The sequence below is a fragment of the Corythoichthys intestinalis genome, chromosome 14 (assembly GCF_030265065.1).
Source record: "Corythoichthys intestinalis isolate RoL2023-P3 chromosome 14, ASM3026506v1, whole genome shotgun sequence".
Taxonomy (NCBI): domain Eukaryota; kingdom Metazoa; phylum Chordata; class Actinopteri; order Syngnathiformes; family Syngnathidae; genus Corythoichthys; species Corythoichthys intestinalis.
Window position 1 is genome coordinate 13,020,197 of NC_080408.1, and position 19,224 is coordinate 13,039,420.

Here is a 19,224-nt window from a genome sequence, read left to right on the forward strand (position 1 = left end):
ACGGAACCAAAGTAAATAAAATAAAATAAAAATAATAATATAGTATAATATAATATAATATAATAATAACACTATTAATTAAATTGATAATAACCAAATACCCTCTCTGGGTTCTTTACAGAAAAAAGCCAGGAAATAAATAACACTATTGGAAAAAAAGAAGAAAAACAAAATACTCTCTGGTATTGTTCAGGGGGGCCGGACTAAATGTGGAAGCGGGCCGTATCCGGCCCGCGGGCTGTAATTTGGGAACCCCTGGGACATAATCACTTTTTAAAAAAAAAAAAAAACAATACTCGTATGCATATCGGTATTTTCTTTATCCTTTTTTAAAAATGACTACGGTAATAACATCTTACTGGGTCATGTAGAGCACTGTTCTTTGAATGAATTTAACTCATGTCGCACGTCATCTTGACAAAGTGTTGATACGTGCTTCATATGAGTTTGATGTTGGTGGTTGCAGGACGAGAGCCCGAAGAAGAAGAAGGAGGTGAAGAAAAAGTTTAAACTGGAGTTGCACGAGGACCAAATCTTCGTCGACGGAAATGAGGTATGAAGCCACACATGCCATCGTTGCACCGATACCATTTTTTGGTTCCTGAAAACTGATTCCGATACAGGGCTGTAAAAAATTACAATGGTACCTCTACATACAAAGTTTGTTCCAGGACATTGTTTGGAAGTTATGGAAATGGTCGTATGTCGAGCAGGATTTTGCGATATGAATGCATTATAATTCCATTAATTCGTTCCACAATCTGAAAACCTACACTAAATTCTCAATAAAAATTGGTGTTTCTATTGCAAATATCATTCACAAAGAGCAAAACAAATACATTATGAACAAAAATCATAATAATAATATAATAATAACAATAATAATAACAATACCTTTAATAATGTAACAAACCGGGTTCTAATTAGGCAAATGTTTTTGCGTGGTATAGACCCTACCCACGTGACGTCACAACTCCTTCCTCCTGACTGGTGCCGCCCATTTGTCCGTCAACACATCATGTTTCCCTGTTACGGCTACGTACATTCCTCCTATTTACGACGTGTTTTTCTGCTCGTTAACATTAATAATCAAAATGGTGAAGGCGTGTGTGGCGGTCGGTTGCAATAACAGAGAAGATAGACGGAGAAGACGGAGAGACTTGAAGTTCTACCGGATTCCGAGAGACCCGGAGAGAAGAGAGCGAGATGGGCTGCTGCAATTCGACGAGAAAACTGGGCTCCAAACGATTACCACAGATTATGTAGTAGTCATTTTATATCTGGTAAGATGCATTTAATATATATTTAGAGGGTTTTGGGCTGACAACCACAATTAAGATCATTGCTAGGCTAATCGCCGACAACATACACGTATGTATGTAATGAGAGTGCTATCGCTAAACCATATAAACATTAAAAGCCCTAACTCCATTGACAAACGACATGAAATACATTAGACTTGACAGTGGATGTTAGCAATAACAAAAGATTTTGAATTGAAAATTTCGTAACTCACCTTTCCAAGCACAAGATAGATAGATTCCTGCCGAATTTTCGTGGACGAGGACCTGTTTCACCCAACCAGCAACGAAGTATTTATAAGCCTCCAAGCTCTTAAAGTTTTTCAAACTTTCGTGAGAATAGGCTGATTTTGTGTGGACAAGATCGTTGTACAGTTCAGGGTAGCTAGCAGATGTCAGGCAAATACGGCGGAGACAGCGGGTCGAAAAACATCGATTTAGGCATCAAATATGGATCTGGCGAATGGATAAACTGAAGCTTTTCCACATAACGCCTTTTATGCAACGCATCAAGTGAGTTTACGGCATCCGAAAGCACCGGGTCTTCCATGAAATGCATTATAAATTGCTCGATCAATTGAGACCATTGATAATACAGACACAAAATGACGGACAAGTGGGCGGAACCATACAGCGAGCACGTGATTTTGTGACGTCGGTGGGTAGGGTCTATACCTGAACGCATCGCCTGGCTGACTTGATAGAGTGAGACTTTTTAGTTTCACTTTGTTTACTTGCTGCGGGGGACACTAGGCACAAGTTGATGGAATAAATGATTAGAAACCTAACGAAGCTGGCGATTTCTTTGGCGATGTTACCACAATAATAATTGCCACCTTAACTTATAAAGACTGGCGAACGGAGGAGGACCGTCATAGACCGTCTACGGCTGTATTGTTGAGCGAACCATATTACGGATGCGTACCCCACGCTCATATTTTTCTATCATATCTATTTTCATGTCAATGGTAACAGTAAGCATCACCTTTTTTACTTTTTTTTTTTTTTTTAACCACCTGCACTAGCATTGTTGGAACCCATGTTGGTCCTCTCACAAGAAAATCTGCCATGCGTCCGTCTTGTCGAAAAACAAACTGCGGTGCTGTCAAAGATCGTTGTATTTAGAGCATGTCGTCGGATAGGGTTGGGCATCGAGCATTGTGGTTCTCCCGGAACCGTTCGAAATTTAAAATTTCGATTCCATTTCTCGATGCCCTGTCCGCCGAGCGGGAAAAAAATGCTGCTGAAAACCACGAAGAAGAAGGGACAAGAAGCATGTGTTTGTGCATTGCTATGGAGATAGATTTGTGTCTTTATTATTCAATCCAAAAAAAAAGTTGCTTCAATCAGAAAAAAAGTTGCTTCAATCAAAATACAGATTTTCAATCGAAGAAAACATCACTTCAATCTAAAAAAATGTGTTTGAATGCAAAAATAAATTTGAAACTCAAAAAAATATATGTGAAAACTATTTTTCTTTGATTGACATTTTTTATTTTATTTAATTTAAGTCAAGTTTTTTTATTGAAACGCCATTTTTGATTGAAGTCATGTAATTTTGCGTTTGGACCACATTTTGGCTAGGACATTTGTGTCTTTATTATTCAATCAAAAAATAAGTTGCTTCAAACAAAAAAATTAGGGCTGTCAAACGATTAAAATTTTTAATCGAGTTAATTACAGCTTAAAAATAAATTAATCGTAATTAATCGCAATTAATCGCAATTCAAACCATCTATAAAATATGCCATATTTTTCAGTGAATTATCTATATATTCTGTAAAATAAATTGTTGGGATGGAAAGATAAGACACAAGATGGATATATACATTCAACATACGGTACATAAGGACTGTAGTGAGCATTTCACTCTACTGTCATTTAAATCTGTCTATGCTGTCCTCACTCCGAAGCGTCTACTTTTCCAAAGCTAGACAGCTAGTGAACGACGCCTTAATAATCAGACTTCTTCCTTTTTCATCAGATTTATTAATAAAATGGCCTCAAACCATTGTCCTCTTTAGACCGTCTTAAAACAACCAAAAAAAAATTCCACAAGCATTGCATTAGCAACAACGTTAGCTTAGCACGCTATACAGGTTAACTAATGATAAACAAAAAGCGTCTCATACAAAAAATATAACATTTCGCTTACTAACATAATATGTACGTTCCTTACAACAACCATACTTACGGACAAATCTTGTCCAAGGATCATATAAGCACAACAGAGACGTCGTGCAGCCATATTGAACTGGCAACAAGAAATCAATAAACCATGTCGCAAAACGACCACAAGAGTTCGCTGTTAGACAGCGCAAAAAGCCTTGCTGTAAAACTTACCAAAAGGCAGAATACTGTCTGAGCGGGACATGTGCGTTAATTGCGTCAAATATTTTAACGTGATTAATTTTAAAAATTACTTACCGCGCGTTAACGCGTTAATTCTGACAGCCCTAAAAAAAATATGTATTTTCAAAAGAAAAATCACTTCAATGAAAATTTTTTAAAAATTCAATCGTAGAAAAAAAGGTTTGAATGTGCAAAAAAAATATTTGAGACTCAGAAATTCGCATTTGAACACTTTATTTTTCATTCAAAGTGTTTTCTTTGATTAAAGCAATCCTTTTTGTGTTTGAGCCATATTAGGGGTAGGACATTTGTGTCTAAATCATTCAATCGCAATAAAAGTTGCTTTAATCAAAACACTATTTTTAATCAAAGAAAAAAAATCATTTGCAAAAATATATATTTTTTGAAAATATATTTTTTATTTGAAGTATATTTTTTATTAAAGTGTCACTTTTTTTGAAAAGCAAAAAGTTATAAACTTTTTTTTTTTTCAAAGTTGAAAAAGTTCTGAACACTTTTTTTTGAAGTGGAAAAAGTTTTGAAGGCACTTTTTTCGATTGAATCATTTTGACACAAAGATTCAACTTCAACGCCAGTTCCGGTGTGTTTGAGTGGCAGGTGATTACGCCAATGGCATAAAAGTATGAAGCAAGAATAATGGCCACCAGGGCTCCATCCAGCCATTGGAGTCTCTTGGAGTCCAAGCCGAATATAGGGCACCGGTACGTAGGTGTGACATCGGAATTATTGTTTGTTTATGGTTGTAGAGTTGGTGGCGGGTGTCAGTTTCTTCTCTCAGCTTTTCCTTCTGGGACGCAACTGTCCTCCGGATGCTTGGTGGAGCAATCCCACTCAGTAGGTATAGGTCATCAACCTTTGTAGGCCTCAAGCAGCCAGTGACAGCACGGCAAGCAGAGTTTAGTGCTGCATCAATCTTGGTGGCATGGGCTGATCTACACAAGACAGGTGATGCATACTCCGTTGGAGAGAAGCATAAAGCCAACGCTGTTGTTTGTACTGTCTTGGCATCAGTACCCCATTTTGTGTTAGTAAGCTTCCTGAGAATGCTGTTTCTTGATTCCACTTTGGCTTTGGTCTTTGTGATGTGTTCATTGTAGGTTAGAGACCTGTCAAGTGTCACCCCTAAGTAGACTGGTTTTGAGATTGGCTGCAGCCTGATCTGTAGCTCGTGATCGGCTTCCCTGTTGTTCAGGGGAAACGTGCAAATTTGTGTTTTGTCTGGGTTGGCTCTTAGGTGGTTGATGGAATAGTAAGGGATGAGCAGGTCCAGTGCATTTGAAAGGGAGACTTCAACTGCTTCAAAGGTACTCTTCTGTGACGCAATACACAAATCATCAGCATATAGGAAACGTCTTATGTCTGGTTGGGTAGTTTGATCATTAGTGTAGATGTTGAACAACAGGGGGTCGAGTACATTACCTTGAGGGAGTCCGTTCTTCTGTGTTCTCCATCTACACCGACTACCATTCAGGTCAGGGGTCGCGTTAACCGAATATTTTCCGTCGTTGACCAATTTTTTAAAACGGTGACGGAAAAAACTGAAGTCCACCTGTCATTTTGACAGGTTGCAATTCACACTCCAGACCACAGGGTGGCGAGTGAGCATATTAATTAGCTATCGTCTCTCTTGATGCATGACGTCGTTGGCCTTACTCTGAAAAATGTCAAGGCAACTGAGTGTCCGAAGTTTCTTCAAAAAGCCCCAAAACGACGATGGTGTTGATAAAAGAGGTCAAAAAACAGGGACTGCACAAGCGGGCACGCAATTCAAGTCCATGCGCACCAGGAGGAAGGTGTAAGACTCCGTTCAGGCCACAGCAGGTGAACTGTTAATTTCATTGTTCCATATTGTAGCCTACCTACTGGGGCCACAGTCAGCTGTTTTTGTCACTGCGGAGAAAAAGTTACATATTCATCTGCTTGATGTGTGATGGCACGGTGTGGATTCTCTGTTAAGCTTGTTTGGACAGAATATTAATTTAAAATGAATGAAAACCAAATACTATTGAATATGTTGAAGCGGTATGCAGTGTTAAGAGTCTTGTTAGCTCGAATTGCTGTGTCCAGCTGCTGTAGCTCTGCTGCTCTCTGTGAACTCTCTATTCAAGCCGGAATGCGCGCGGCTCTTAAGTGTCTCTGTCACGTGACTGTGTCGTAGCCGCTAACGCCCTCGGCCAAATGGACACACAAGTACGGAAGGTGAATTATGCCAAACAAAGGGTCACCACAATGTCATTATCATCATTTTAAAAATTTAAGTGACGGGTAAAAATAGATTATGACTGGATTTTTATGACCCTGTCAGTCAAAATGACAGACAACGAAAAAGTCTAGCGCAACCTCTGATTGAGGTCTAAGAAGAATCCGCGATTTGATAGCATATTGCAGATCAGCTGGGCGAGCCTGACATCTGACGTCATCTCATGCGGTTTCCTGGTTAGTATACGGTGGTTGACTGTGTCATACGCTTCAGATAGATCAACAAACGCAGCACCTGTGATTTTCTTCTTCTCAAAACCATCCTCGATGAACTGGGTTAGATTCAACAATTGGCCTGTGCATGACTTCCCAGGTCTGAAGCCTGATTGATCTGGAATAAGTAAGTCATCAACAAAGGGAGCTATGCGATTCATGAGGAGGCGTTCGAACAACTTGGACATGTGGCAGAGTAACAATTTTGGTCTGTAGCTCTTTGGGATGGCAGGATTTTTGCCAGGTTTCAGTAGGGCAATGACTCGTGATTTCCCCCACATCTTTGGGATCTTGTTGGAGGCGACACATTCATTTATCAGACTGAGAAACCATCTGCGTGAACCCGATCCGAAGTGTTTGATCTGTTCCACAAGGATATCATCCAGACCCGCAGCTTTGTTGTTCTTCATGGACTTCATTGGAGATTCTAGTTCAACCATGGTGAAGGGCCTTGTGAAGTTTTCTGAAGGCGCATCAGACACTTGAGGTAGTTTAGCCCTTTGAGTACGTTGTTGAGGATTACCCCGACTATTCATAAGGAGTTGGTGGGCAACCTGGTCAGCGGTGACTTGCGGCCTTGGTTTTGACTTGGTGTAGTCGTTTCCCATGATACGGACAGTCTTCCAGGCTTTCCTACTACTATGAGTCATATCGGTGATGGTATTTGCTAGTGTTTCGCCAAGCTCAATGGAGTCAACACTAAATGAATCGTTCTCAAAATGAGAGATGTAGTCATTTGTAGAATATCCTAGAATGAGTTCCTGACCAGTGTATCGAAAATCGTTGTATCGCTATATCGTCAGATCATCGTTATCGTGAGCTTTGTATCGCAAATCGGGATTTCCCGATCACATATTTTTGCACCAGAGTCTGACTCGATTTTTTTTTTTTTTTTTTTTTTTTTTTTTTTTTACTGTGGCGTGCGTAGCTGGCGGCCATCTAAAATTTCTTGGTATTCCCCAATACAGATGACGTCATTTTACTGCCGTATCGGTGCAACACTAATGGCCACTATTTTGTAGATGAAGAAATTTTTTAAAATTGTTATTCTCTTCCCTTCAGGTGTACGTTTGGATTTATGATCCTGTCCCCTTCAAGACGTTCGCCATGGGACTGATCTTGGGTCAGTTGGCTTTTCTTTTCTCCAGGGTTAGGGTTTAGTTGGAAGGGCTGACAGACAACACCATATCCAATTCATTTGCACCGTTTAAATGGATTGGATGTCCATGGCCGTCAACAGCAGGCGATGAATTGAACTTGTTTATGTGTCGTCATCAGTGATCGCTGTGATCGCCGCCACGCTTTTCCCGCTGTGGCCTTCCGAGATGCGCGTGGGCGTGTACTACTTGAGCGTGGCCGCTGGCGTCTTTGTGGCGACCATTCTACTTCTCGCCATAGGTAAGATCACTCGCATTACCCTTTTTGTCCGATTTTGCATGCCTTTAATGTTGCCTTTATATTTCAAAGAAAGAATTGTTCACATTGGCCTGATTGCTTTTTTCAGGACAACATAATATTCATGTGTAAACTGTTATTTTCTTCACTGTGACCAATGATATCCACATTTTGGGCCTATAAGGATAAATCCAGTAACTAATTGTGCAAGTTCTCCCACTTGCCTGTTATTGTCAACATGGGTAAACCTCAACCATGAGAGACAGAATGTGGAAATAAAACCCAGAAAATCACATTGTTTGATTTTTAAATAATTTATTTGCAAATCATGGTGGAAAATAAGTATTTGGTCAATAGCAAAAGTGAATCTCAATACTTTGTTATGTACCCTTTGTTGGCTATAACGGAGGCCAAACGTTTTCTGTAACTCTTCACAAGCTTTTCACACACTGTTGCTGGTATTTTGGCCCATTGCTCGTTGCAGATCTCCTCTAGAGCAGTGATGTTTTGGGGCTGTCGTTGGGCAACACGGACTTTCAACTCCCTCCACAGATTTTTAATGGGGTTGAGACCTGGAGACTGGCTAGGCCACTCCAAGACCTTGAAATGGTTCTTTCGAAGCCACTCCTTTATTGCCCTGGCAGTATGTTTGGGATCATTGTCATGTTGAAAGACCCAGCCACGTCTCATCTTCAATGCCCTCGCTGACAGAAGGAGATATTCACTCAAAATCTCTCGATACATGGCCCCATTCACTCTTTCCTTTACACAGATCAGTCGTCCTGGTCCCTTTGCAGAAAAACAGCCCCAAAGAATGATGTTCCCACCCCCATGCTTCACAGCGGGTATGGTGTTCTTCGGATGCAATTCAGTATTGTTTCTCCTTCAAATACGAGAACCGGTGTTTCTACCAAAATGTTCTATTTTAGTTTCATCTGACCATAACACATTCTCCCAGTCCTCTTCTGGACCATCCAAATGCTCTCTAGCGAACCGCAGACGGGCCTGGACGTGTACTGGCTTCAGCAGGGGGACACATCTGACAGTGCAGGATTTGAGTCCCTGGCGGCGCATTGTGTTACTGATAGTAGCCTTTGTTACTGTGGTCCCAGATCTCTGTAAGTCATTCACTGTGTCACCCAGTGTGGTTGTGGGATTTTTGCCCACCGTTCTTATCATTTTGACTCCACGGGCTGAGATCTTGCATGGAGCCCCAGATTGAGGGTGATTATCAGTGGTCTTGTATGTCTTCCATTTTCTATAATTGCTCCCACAGTTGATTTCTTTACACCAAGCGTTTTACCTGTTGCAGATTCACTCTTCCCAGACTGGTGCAGGTCTACAATTTTGTCTCTGGTGTCCTTCGAAAGCTCTTTGGTCTTGGCCATATTGGAGTTTGGAGTGACTGACTGAGGTCGTGGACAGGTGTCTTTTATACCGATAATGAGTTAAAACAGGTGCCATTAATACAGGTAACGAGTGGAGCCTCGTTAGACCTTGTTAGAAGAAGTTAGACCTCTTTGACAGCCAGAAATCTTGCTTGTTTGTAGGTGACCAAATACTTATTTTACACTCTAATTTGGAAATAAATTCTTTAAAAATCAAACAATGTGATTTTCTGTTTTTTTTTTTCCCCACGTCTCTCATGGTTGAGGTTTACCCATATTGACAATTTCAAGCCTCTTTTCAAGTAGAACTTGCACAATTGGTGGTTGGTTAAATACTTATTTGCCCCACTGTAAATCCTAAATTTGTTTGTCAAAATTTGTAATTTTGACAGTCCTATTGACACATATTATCAACCAATGAAAAATGAAAAAAAAACAATTGGTAATCGGCGATTAACGAAGACCAAAAATCGCTACCAAAACGAAGCTAGGGAAGAGTTTTGTTTTTTTGTTTTTTTTTTTTGCGCTAAAATTGAATTTGCGCTGTTGACTCTCCTTCCAGCTCGCTGCATCCTCTTCCTGTTCATCTGGCTAGTGACGGCCGGGCGCCACCACTTCTGGTTCCTGCCCAACCTGACGGCCGACGTGGGCTTCCTGGACTCCTTCCGCCCGCTCTACACGCACGAGTACAAAGGCCCGCGAGAAGGAGGAAAAAGCGGCAGCAAGAAGGCCAAGGACGACAAGGGTGGAGCCAGCGGAGGAGGCGGCGTCGAGGCCCGTAAGTCAGACAGCGACGACAACAAGTCGGACAGCGAGAAGAAGGAAGAGGAGGAGGACGAGGAAGAAGAGGATGACAAGGAGCGGAAAAGCGGCGAGGAGGAAGAGCGGCGCTCGGACACGGACAGCGAGCGCAAGGAGGAGGACGGATCGCAGCACAGCAACGGCAACGACTTTGAGATGATCACCAGGGAGGAACTGGACCAGCACACGGAAGAAGACGATGACGAGCGGAAGGAGAAAGAGGAGCCCAAAGAAACTCCGCTCGGCGAGGAGCAATCATGAACTCCTGACTGCCCGCCCCACCATCATCGCCATTTCACCTTACAAGTACAACATTAGGGGGGTTTCAAAGTTAGAAACTTTTCATTGGAATTGACAAAAATCAAGGTTGGCTTTTAACCCTCTCACGACCAATATTTTCTTTTTTTCCCTTAAATCACAGGGTTTTGCTTCACTTGACAGCAATAGACATACAATCCATGTACGGTAATTTTCGGACTATAAACCGCTAGTTTTTGCCTTCATTTCGAATCCTGCGGTTTATAGTCCAGTGCGGCTTATTTGTTGATTTATTTGGGTTAATACACCAAAAGATATTAACCGGTAACACTTTATTTGACAGCGACATCATAGGACAGTCATAAGACCAAAAGAACCACCATCATTGCTTCAAGAAGCTTCATTTGGCCATCACCGCTCCCTTGGGGGAGACAGTCAACCTCTGCTGTCAACACTTGTTGTTGTCCAACATGCCTCCTAGCATGCATATCAGCGCTACAGTTGTAAATATCAATCAAAATTCATGTTCAGTGCTAATTATTTCTTCAGTTACTGTTCCAGTTGTTTCATTAAATGCTAGTTATTTATTTGACACTGGTGCCATTAAGACTATCATAATTATGACATGACACTGCCATGGGCATTACTGAACGCTTATGACAGATGTCATTAAGTGTCGTCCGGCAAATTATGTCACTAACTCTGTCCAGCTCTGATGTTTTCCATCCATTGAAAAGTAAGATAATTTGCCAGATAACACAAAATGACATCGGTCTTAAGCATTCATTAATGCTCATGGCAGTTTCATGTCATAATTATGATAGTCTATGGAACCACTGTCAAATAGTGTTACCAAATTCCATAACTAGCAATTAATGAAACAACTGGAACAGTAAATGAAATAATTGCACAGAACATGAATCTTGATTGTTATTTACATCTGTAGTGCTGCAATGCATTCTAGGAGGCACGTTGGACAACAACAGTGTTGACAGTAGGTGGAAGCAGAGGTTGACTGTCTCCCACAAAGGAGCAGTGATGGCCAAATGAACCTTCTTGAAGCAATGAAGCTTTGCAGCCAATTGGTTCGAAGCTTCATGGTGGTTCATTTGGTCTTATGACAGTCGTATGATGCCTCTGTCAAATATAGTGTAACAGGTTAAGATCTTTTGGTGTAAATATCCCTTAATAAAATGAGGATAGTTGCGGTTTAGCTATGAGCAAATTTCATTTTTGTGTCAAATTTAGTAGGCAGCGGCTTATAGTCAGGTGCGCCTTATAGTATGAAAATTACGGTAACTGGATTGGATTGGACATCTACCACCACCAACCACGCCGACACATTCACTGGCATCATTGCACATGAAACGATGGCAGTTTATATGTCGCGATTGGCCGAGTGGGTTGTTAAAGGGTTATTTGTGTTCACTTGATCATTGTTAAGATACATCTATATGAAGGGGGAAAAATATTTTGGTACTATGATGCCCTCGCATGCGGGCAAGGAGAGCAAGCTATTTTACATTTCTGCTATATTGTGATAAAACAATGTACGTTTTCCACTTCAATTCCCATGGAAAGGTTCTAATCTGGAGTACAGTATTTCCAAAATGATCCCCCAGGAAATTCTCCTAAATACATCAAGGTCCAACAGAAGTCTCTTGTCCCATCATCCTGGCAGACATCCGACGCAACCCAGAGGGACCAAACTTTTTTTTTTCTTACTTAAAAAGGCGAGCGGCAATCCGCCAAGGTGAACTTGATTTTTTATTTCTCCCTGCGTTGGTGGTAGTCCAATTTCAAAATAAAAGGTGCCAAACTAAGGCGTGACGGCGGCCGATTACACAACAGTTTCAAGTCGTCCCATAAACGAGAGTACAGGGTGGAAGTGTTATATTTAAAATGTTTCATTTGTAATTTGCCAAGGAGGAGAAGGGGCACACTTAAAAGTTTTTTTTAATGTTACATGAATAAAGTATTTTTCCACTCGGAAAAGTACTAATCGTATAAGCAAAAGGGTTGTACAATTAAAACTAGGAGAATAAAAGTTGTCATTTTACAAGTTGGGGTGTAAATCACCGATTTAAACGCAAAATGTGAGAAATTCTTTGGAAAATACAATTAGAGTAAATTCAATAGCAATCTGATTTGATGTAAACAGATTTCAAAAGTAAAATACAAAATTTTATCAAAACATATTTTAAAGATGTTTTTCGTTTCGATCAATTTAGGTGGATCGTTGCTGAACCAGTCGATGAACAGGTAGTCCCCGGGTTATGAACAAGTTCCGTTCCTATGCTGGCGAAGTAAACCGAATTTACACGCAAATTGGAATTAAACCTTTAATAAATATGAAGCAATTGTCAGAGAATCACAAAATTTGAAAAATAAGGTCTTAATTAGGGTAGTTCCGATCATGTTTTTATGCTCCCGATCTGATCCCGATCGTTTTAGTTTGCGTATCTGCCGATCCCGATATTTCCCGATCCGATTGTTTTTTTTTGCTCCCGATTCAATTCCAATCATTCCCGATAATTTTTCTCGATCATATACATTTTGGCAATGCATTAAGAAAAAAATGAATAAAACTCGGACGAATATATACGTTCAACATACTGTACATAAGTACTGTATTTGTTTATTATGACAATAAATCCTCAAGATGGCATTTACATTATTAACATTCTTTCTGTGAGCGCGATCCACGGATAGAAAGATTTGTTATTCTTAAAGGATGAATGTGACTTTGTATATTGTGACTAAATATTGCCATCTAGTGTATTTGTTGAGCTTTCAGTAAATGAAACTGTAGCCATTTAACTTCTGCCCAAATGCATGATGGGAAGTGCAACCATGACTGTGCGTCGTGGTACCAATTGATATATCTTCTCTGCGTTGGGAAATAACAGGGTGTTAAGAAAAAGATCAACTACTACCTTTTTTCCCCCACATTGCTTCCCACGATTATTCTAATCGTTGGGAGAGGGAATGTAAGGCTTTAGCCATTTATAAAAAGTCTCCAAAGGCTGCCAAAATTCACTGTATTCATTTTATGCTGCCTTTTAGCTCTATATACTGTATGGGTAAAATGGAGCCATTATAGATTCAACGCGACAATGCGTGAGTGGGTCGTGCAGGGCATGCGTTAAATATTGTAACGTGATAAATGTAAAAAATATTAATTCTCGCCGTTAACGTGATAAATTTGATAACCCTACCTTAAGCTTAAACTAAAGACTCTGGAAGAGTTACAGACATTATGTCTGTAACGTGAAATACAATTAGAAAACGATTTAATTAAAAAATATATATATTAAAAAAAGGCATGTCCGATATTTTTTTGCCGATTCCGATACTTTGAAAATGACGTGATCGATCGATCGGGACATCTCTAGTCTTAATGGAACCTCTTTTTTTCAAATTTGTAAAAAAAAAAAGAGGGGGGGGGTGTAATAAACGCTCTAATGTCTATAACCCTTGCTAAATCTGTTTTTTCCTCATAGAACCTGCAGATGGCATGAGTTGACTTGCAGCCATTCATTTTTTTTTTTTTTACATAAATTATTTCAAACATATAAATATAAGATATTTCAAAATTCTGAATTGGTCTCAAAATCATGAAATTCTAAGTGTATCAAATGTGATACATTTGGCAAGAAGGGGTTCACCTTTTAAGTACCCCCAAAATCACTCCCGAAAAGTCCTAACAGTACTGTATTTTGTGTTATGATGGAGGATTCACTGCCCTCTGGTGGCAGCGTTGGGTCTGGCTGGACTGTCTTCTTGTATGACTGAAGAGCAGACGCAGATGTCTGACATGGATAAATGATAACTGCGCTCTGCTTTGACCCACATAAGGCTGTAAGTTGTTTCAATTTAAGTTTGTGTATGCATTTGTAATTAAGTCTACAGCTAGACATTGTGGAGTTACGTGTGAGCAATTTGCTATGAGAATTGTAAATACGTTAGCATTCGTAGCATTTAAGCTAGCGGACTTTTGTTAGGCAAATTAGGCTAATTTACTACATTTACATATTTATCAGACTAGATGGACGTTTGAACACCTATTGTTTTTTTTTTTTGTTTTTTTTACTAAAATGCGTGTCGTTCTGAACATAAATGTACATTTGTTTGTTAGCTTCACAAATTGTCAAAAGTGAAGGAAGTAATCTTCAAAAGCACAATTTGCTGACTGTAAAGCTGAATAACTTCACGTTTAGTGAGAAAAGGACACGTCATATTGACAAAGTAAAGTAAAAAAATAAGATACAGTGAGGTACAATAAGGTACTGTTTATAGTTATACGACCAAAAAAAAAAAAAAAAAAAAAAACGAGACAAAATGGCAGACGAGACGTCATCGAAATCGCTTAAATCGAGTACGTCGTAACCCGGGAACTACCTGTACTGATCGAAATCTATACAAAGTGAAGTAACGCAAGGTTGCCAGAATAAATATGTAAATGTGCAATTTATTATAAAATCAAGTATTACCACTTCATCAAAAATTATACATCTTGGATGACTTTTCCTAATACTGTATACTTTTTACGAAATATTTTTTCGAGGGGGGATTACATCTTTACAAAAATAATAGTTATAGGCTACACAGATTTAAAACATCCTTAGAATAAAAATTACCATATAATTACGAAGTATCTTTTTGGATTGAATTACAAAAGACAAACTTTATGAATTTAGTCATAAAAGTTCTATTTTAACCTAAATTTGATTGTTTAAATTTTGGAAGGGTTAATACGTGTTAATAATGTTTTCAAAGCAACACTAGGTAACTTTTCAACCTTTATAAAATCATAACATTTGTGATATGTCGACTGACAATTTGTTGAATAGAACTTTATTGTCATTGTCAGCAAGAACGTTGTTAACGAAATTTGACGTGGCACTTCAGTATAAAAATATGTCTTAAAAAAAATAGAATAACAGGAAAATAGATAATCTAGGGCTATAAGTGAGTAATTATAGCTTGCTTGAACGGAATACTGTATGTGCAACACAGAAATAGTGCAATACAGTCCTGAAGTTAGCAGCGTCATTTGTGCAAAACGAATAAAATATGAATAAAAATTTTCTATAAATAAAAAAGATGACCAAGTAATGTTCACCAGCACTAATTAACTTTGTGGAGGGTGACAAAAAAAAAACTACAAATGTACTGCTTTTCGGCATATGTCACTTCCCTCTTTCCCCATTCATTATGAATACGGGAGTCGATGCTAACGGTTTTGTGCGAATTCTGCAAAGATGGCAGGGCAACAAAAGAGAAAAAAAGTTTTGTCCGAGGAAGGAAAAAAGGGAGGCTCAAGAATAAACATTGGCCCGGCTTTCACTCGCTTAAGCTACACAATTGCTAACCGTCATATGCTATTGTTTAGCCACAACTGAAATCATTGCCTTATTACTACTCATCCTTCACACGGTCGCTGGAAACAAATGTCATTTAATCCATCTGCTGCCAACCGGGAGATTGATATTTGAATAATTGATGGTTTTACGACACTGTGCGGGTGTGCGCTGGGCCTCATGGGAAACGCATCCTTAAGGCAAAACACTACCGCTGTTGTCCACCGGTGTCGCTAAAATCAAAACCGTCATGGGAAAAGTCCAATCTTTTTTTTTTACCATCATTTTGTATAGGCTTTTGTTTTCCTCTAGGAAAAACGAATCACAAATTTTTGTTAAAATTTTGTCTGCCCAAAAAATGGAGTTATGTTGTCACTAAGTGTGCCCCTTCTGCTCCTTGGTAATAGTTGGATCTACGAGCTGTAATTTTGCAGTCTATATAACTGCTTCTTTAAGTCTTCTCTATTTTAGGAGTTGTTAAATATGTATTCATCTTATTTCCTGCTTTGCAGTCCTGTTTAGTTTTTATTTGACTTGACGTCAAAATAATATACCCATCAACTACATTTTCTTCCAACGCCCTTTAATTTATTCCATTCACTTTTTTTTAACCTGTTGCGTCTCGCTCTCCACTTGCGCTTGTACATTGTAGTATATTATAAAGACATAAAAATGACCATCGCACAGCAGGCGGAAAGTGTAGACGTCAATGTTCTCTCGTAGTTGTTCATGTTCAATTCTCATGCAATATTGGAGTATAATTTAATAATAAAAAAGAATGGATGTCTGGAAATATCTTATTACAATAAACATATGAAAGGCACCATGACGTGTTTTAGCTTTATTTATTTTTTGTTTAAAGCAATATAAACATTTTTGAATTGGCAGTGAATGATCACGTTTTCATTGCAACCAATTTATGTAACATGGGTTCAACATTGTGCACAAGCTCAAAGCATGGCGTTGATGCTTTAACAGCTTCTTAGTTTAAAGTGCTTTGCCGCCCCCTTGTGGCATCGACACAAATGCAAACTTCAGGCATTCATTTTTCTAGTGTGAAATATGAACGCGCCACGGCTCAGTCAAGGCTACGCTTTTGAAATATAACAATAAATAACTCAAAACATTTGTACAAATATATACATGATGTTTTTCATGAATCAACGTAATGTGGAATGTAAAAAGGGACACCGCTGGGGACGTCACGGGCACGGTGTTTGTTTGGCTCAGGAGCTGCGGTAAAGGGGAGCGGGCGTACGGCAAGAGCGGGTTCAGTTCTCCGTGTCGGACGCGTCGGCCAGGCGCGTCTGGCGCTTGCGCACGTTCCAGTGCAGACACTGAGCAAGGCTCTCGAACCAGTCGTACACCAAGTCGTGGCAGCAGATGGACGGCACGGGGAAGCATGATGTCGTGATTTTGATGCTGAGGAAAGGCGGGAAAGCGAGGGTTACAAATGAGTGGAAATATTGGAAAAAAATATATGTCCATAGACTTCTGTCATGCCTTTTTGTTAAAAAGACTAAAGTAATTCATAAGTTAATAAGTTAGTTAAAATTCTGTAAGTTAGTTCAAATGTAAATATTGTAGTCCAAAGAGTTCATCTAAAAATGATAGCGAGTGAGACCTCGCCTTTTCCAGCAAACGTGCATTTATGTTCAAAGCAAGAGCATCTGTCGCAATTAGCGATCTTTGTCGCCAGCCTTTTTTCCTCCTTCCAAGCATGTTTCTCAGCGCCTGCGAGGCTTAAAACATCGACGAACTTGCTCTGCCGGCTAAGCCTTGGCTAACCTTCGTCTTTGTGAGTTTTTAGTTGGTTTGTATGTTGAGTTTGAAGGAAAAATGTGTGTTTTGTTTATGGCGAACTTTTTCGTTATTCATTGATATGACTGGACATTGTGTTTGTGCTAAGCTACTCACACGTGCAAGATATTAATGTATAACATTTTGAATGTATTATTAATTTATATTTCGTATTGTATTTCAGTTACCGCATCACAACAACAACACACGTTATACACACAAATTGAGACCTCCATAAAATCAAGAAAAGTACGCCTTGTCTCTGGAGAGTTTCATTTTTTGGTTCGCTGGCTGTATAGCAACACACGTGACGTGTTGTGAGGACAGCACAACTTCACTATCAGTTGACGAGACAGCTTCTACAGACATTGAATCATGGCTTCCCTTAGTGGGCCGGGCCAGGCAAAATGTCGCGGCAGCTTTCACTGCGATAAACTCATTCTAACGCCAGATTTAGGTGGAAACAGGACGAAAGTTTTCGTGCATACAAGTTGGCAGGAGTGTCTCGAGTGATTTGGTAGAGGATTCAAGGTAATTATTCACTCATTTGCTCCCAGAAACGTATAAATACGTTTTATTTTTAAATGCTTCATTGTCCCAAAAACGTATTGATTAGGGTTGTTCCGATCATGTTTTTTTGATCCCGATATTTCCCGATCCGATTGCTTTTTTTTTTTGCTCCCGATTCAATTCCGATCGTTCCCAATAATTTTTCCCGATCATATACATTTTGGCAATGCATTAAGAAAAAAATGAATAAAACTCGGACGAATATATACATTCAACATACAGTACATAAGTACTGTATTTGTTTATTATGACAATAAATCCTCAAGATGGCATTTACATTATTAACATTCTTTCTGTGAGAGGGATCCACGGATAGAAAGACTTGTAATTCTTAAAGGATGAATGTGACTTTGTCTATTGTGACTAAATATTGCCATCTAGTGTATTTTTTGAGCTTTCAGTAAATGATACTGTAGCCATTTAAATGTTCTGCCCAAATGCATGACGGGAAGTGCAACCATGACTGTGCGTAGTGGCACCAATTGATATATCTTCTCTGCGTTGGGAAATAACATAGGGTGTTAAGAAAAAGCTCGACCACTACCTTTCTTCACCACATTGCTTCTCACGATATTTCTAATTGTTGAGAGAGGGATTTTAAGGCTTAAGCCAATTAAAAAAAAGGCTCCAAAGACTGCAAAAAATCCACTCTACTCATTTTACGCTGCCTTTTACCTCTATATACAGATAAAACGGCGCCATCATAGATTGAACGCGACAATGCGTGAGTGGGTCGTGCAGCGCATGCAGTATTTGCGTTAAAAAGCACTATATAAGTATAACACCATTTACCGAATAATTTAATGTGATTAATTTTTTAAAAATTAATTATCGCCGTTAACACGATAAATTTGATAGCCCTATTTTAAGCCAAAATTAAAGACTCTGGATGAGTGTAAGACATTTTGTCTGTAACGTTAAATACAATTAGAAAACGATTCAATTAAAAAATAATATATATATATTAAAAAAAGGCAAGTCCGATATTTTTTTTGCCGATTCCGATACTTTGAAAATGACGTGATCGAACCCCATCGATCGGTTGATACGTCTTTTGTGGGGTTTTTTTACAAATAGAATCTATAGCTCGCGATCTATCTGAAAAACAAAAAGCAAGGCTCCAAAACCCATTTTAAAGCAATAAAACTGGCCACTGGAGGGCAGTAGCGCATTTTGTAAAGACCCGCAACCCGATTCAACAGTAATGAAAGGCCGGGCAGCACGGTCGGAGCACTGGCGGCAATATGCCAGGCGGCGGACGACCAAACAAAACAACCGAGAGGACACCTGGAATGCCAGGCGCTGGACGACGGAGCAAAACGACTGAGACCACCATGCAGCGGGCTCGCCAAGCAGACCCCGCAGAGATGAAAAAATAATCCATCTTTGTGAGACAGACAACGATAAGGGAAAAGTTTACACGGCAGACGCGGCGACAACGGCATCATCTCTCAGTAGTCATGTGTAAACAAATTGTTACTTTACTATCAAAAGCTCTATTTG

At 39.4% G+C, this 19,224-nt stretch overlaps 2 protein-coding genes across 4 annotated transcripts in view; one reads left to right on the forward strand and one right to left on the reverse strand.

The window, feature by feature from the left end:
• Nucleotides 1–18,012, forward strand: part of sec62 (SEC62 homolog, preprotein translocation factor) — a 43,363-nt gene extending 25,351 nt beyond the window's left edge. The window contains exons 5-9 of one of the 2 annotated variants that reach the window (XR_009066922.1): nucleotides 467–553; nucleotides 7,209–7,269; nucleotides 7,425–7,544; nucleotides 9,492–17,149; nucleotides 17,336–18,011. Coding sequence is in view for 1 of the 2 variants with exons in the window: in XM_057856858.1 (XP_057712841.1) it covers nucleotides 467–553; nucleotides 7,209–7,269; nucleotides 7,425–7,544; nucleotides 9,492–9,991 (768 nt within the window). In the remaining variant the exon portion in view is untranslated. Of the gene's footprint in view, nucleotides 1–466; nucleotides 554–7,208; nucleotides 7,270–7,424; nucleotides 7,545–9,491 lie in introns of both variants that reach the window. The other variant, XM_057856858.1, reaches the window with a different exon arrangement.
• Nucleotides 16,045–19,224, reverse strand: part of nadkb (NAD kinase b) — a 31,062-nt gene continuing 27,882 nt past the window's right edge. Inside the window, exon 10 of one of the 2 annotated variants that reach the window (XM_057856857.1) lies at nucleotides 16,045–16,773. In XM_057856857.1, coding sequence (XP_057712840.1) covers nucleotides 16,623–16,773 — 151 coding nt within the window. In that variant the 3' untranslated portion in view covers nucleotides 16,045–16,622. The remainder of the gene's footprint in view (nucleotides 16,774–19,224) is intronic. The other variant, XM_057856856.1, reaches the window with a different exon arrangement.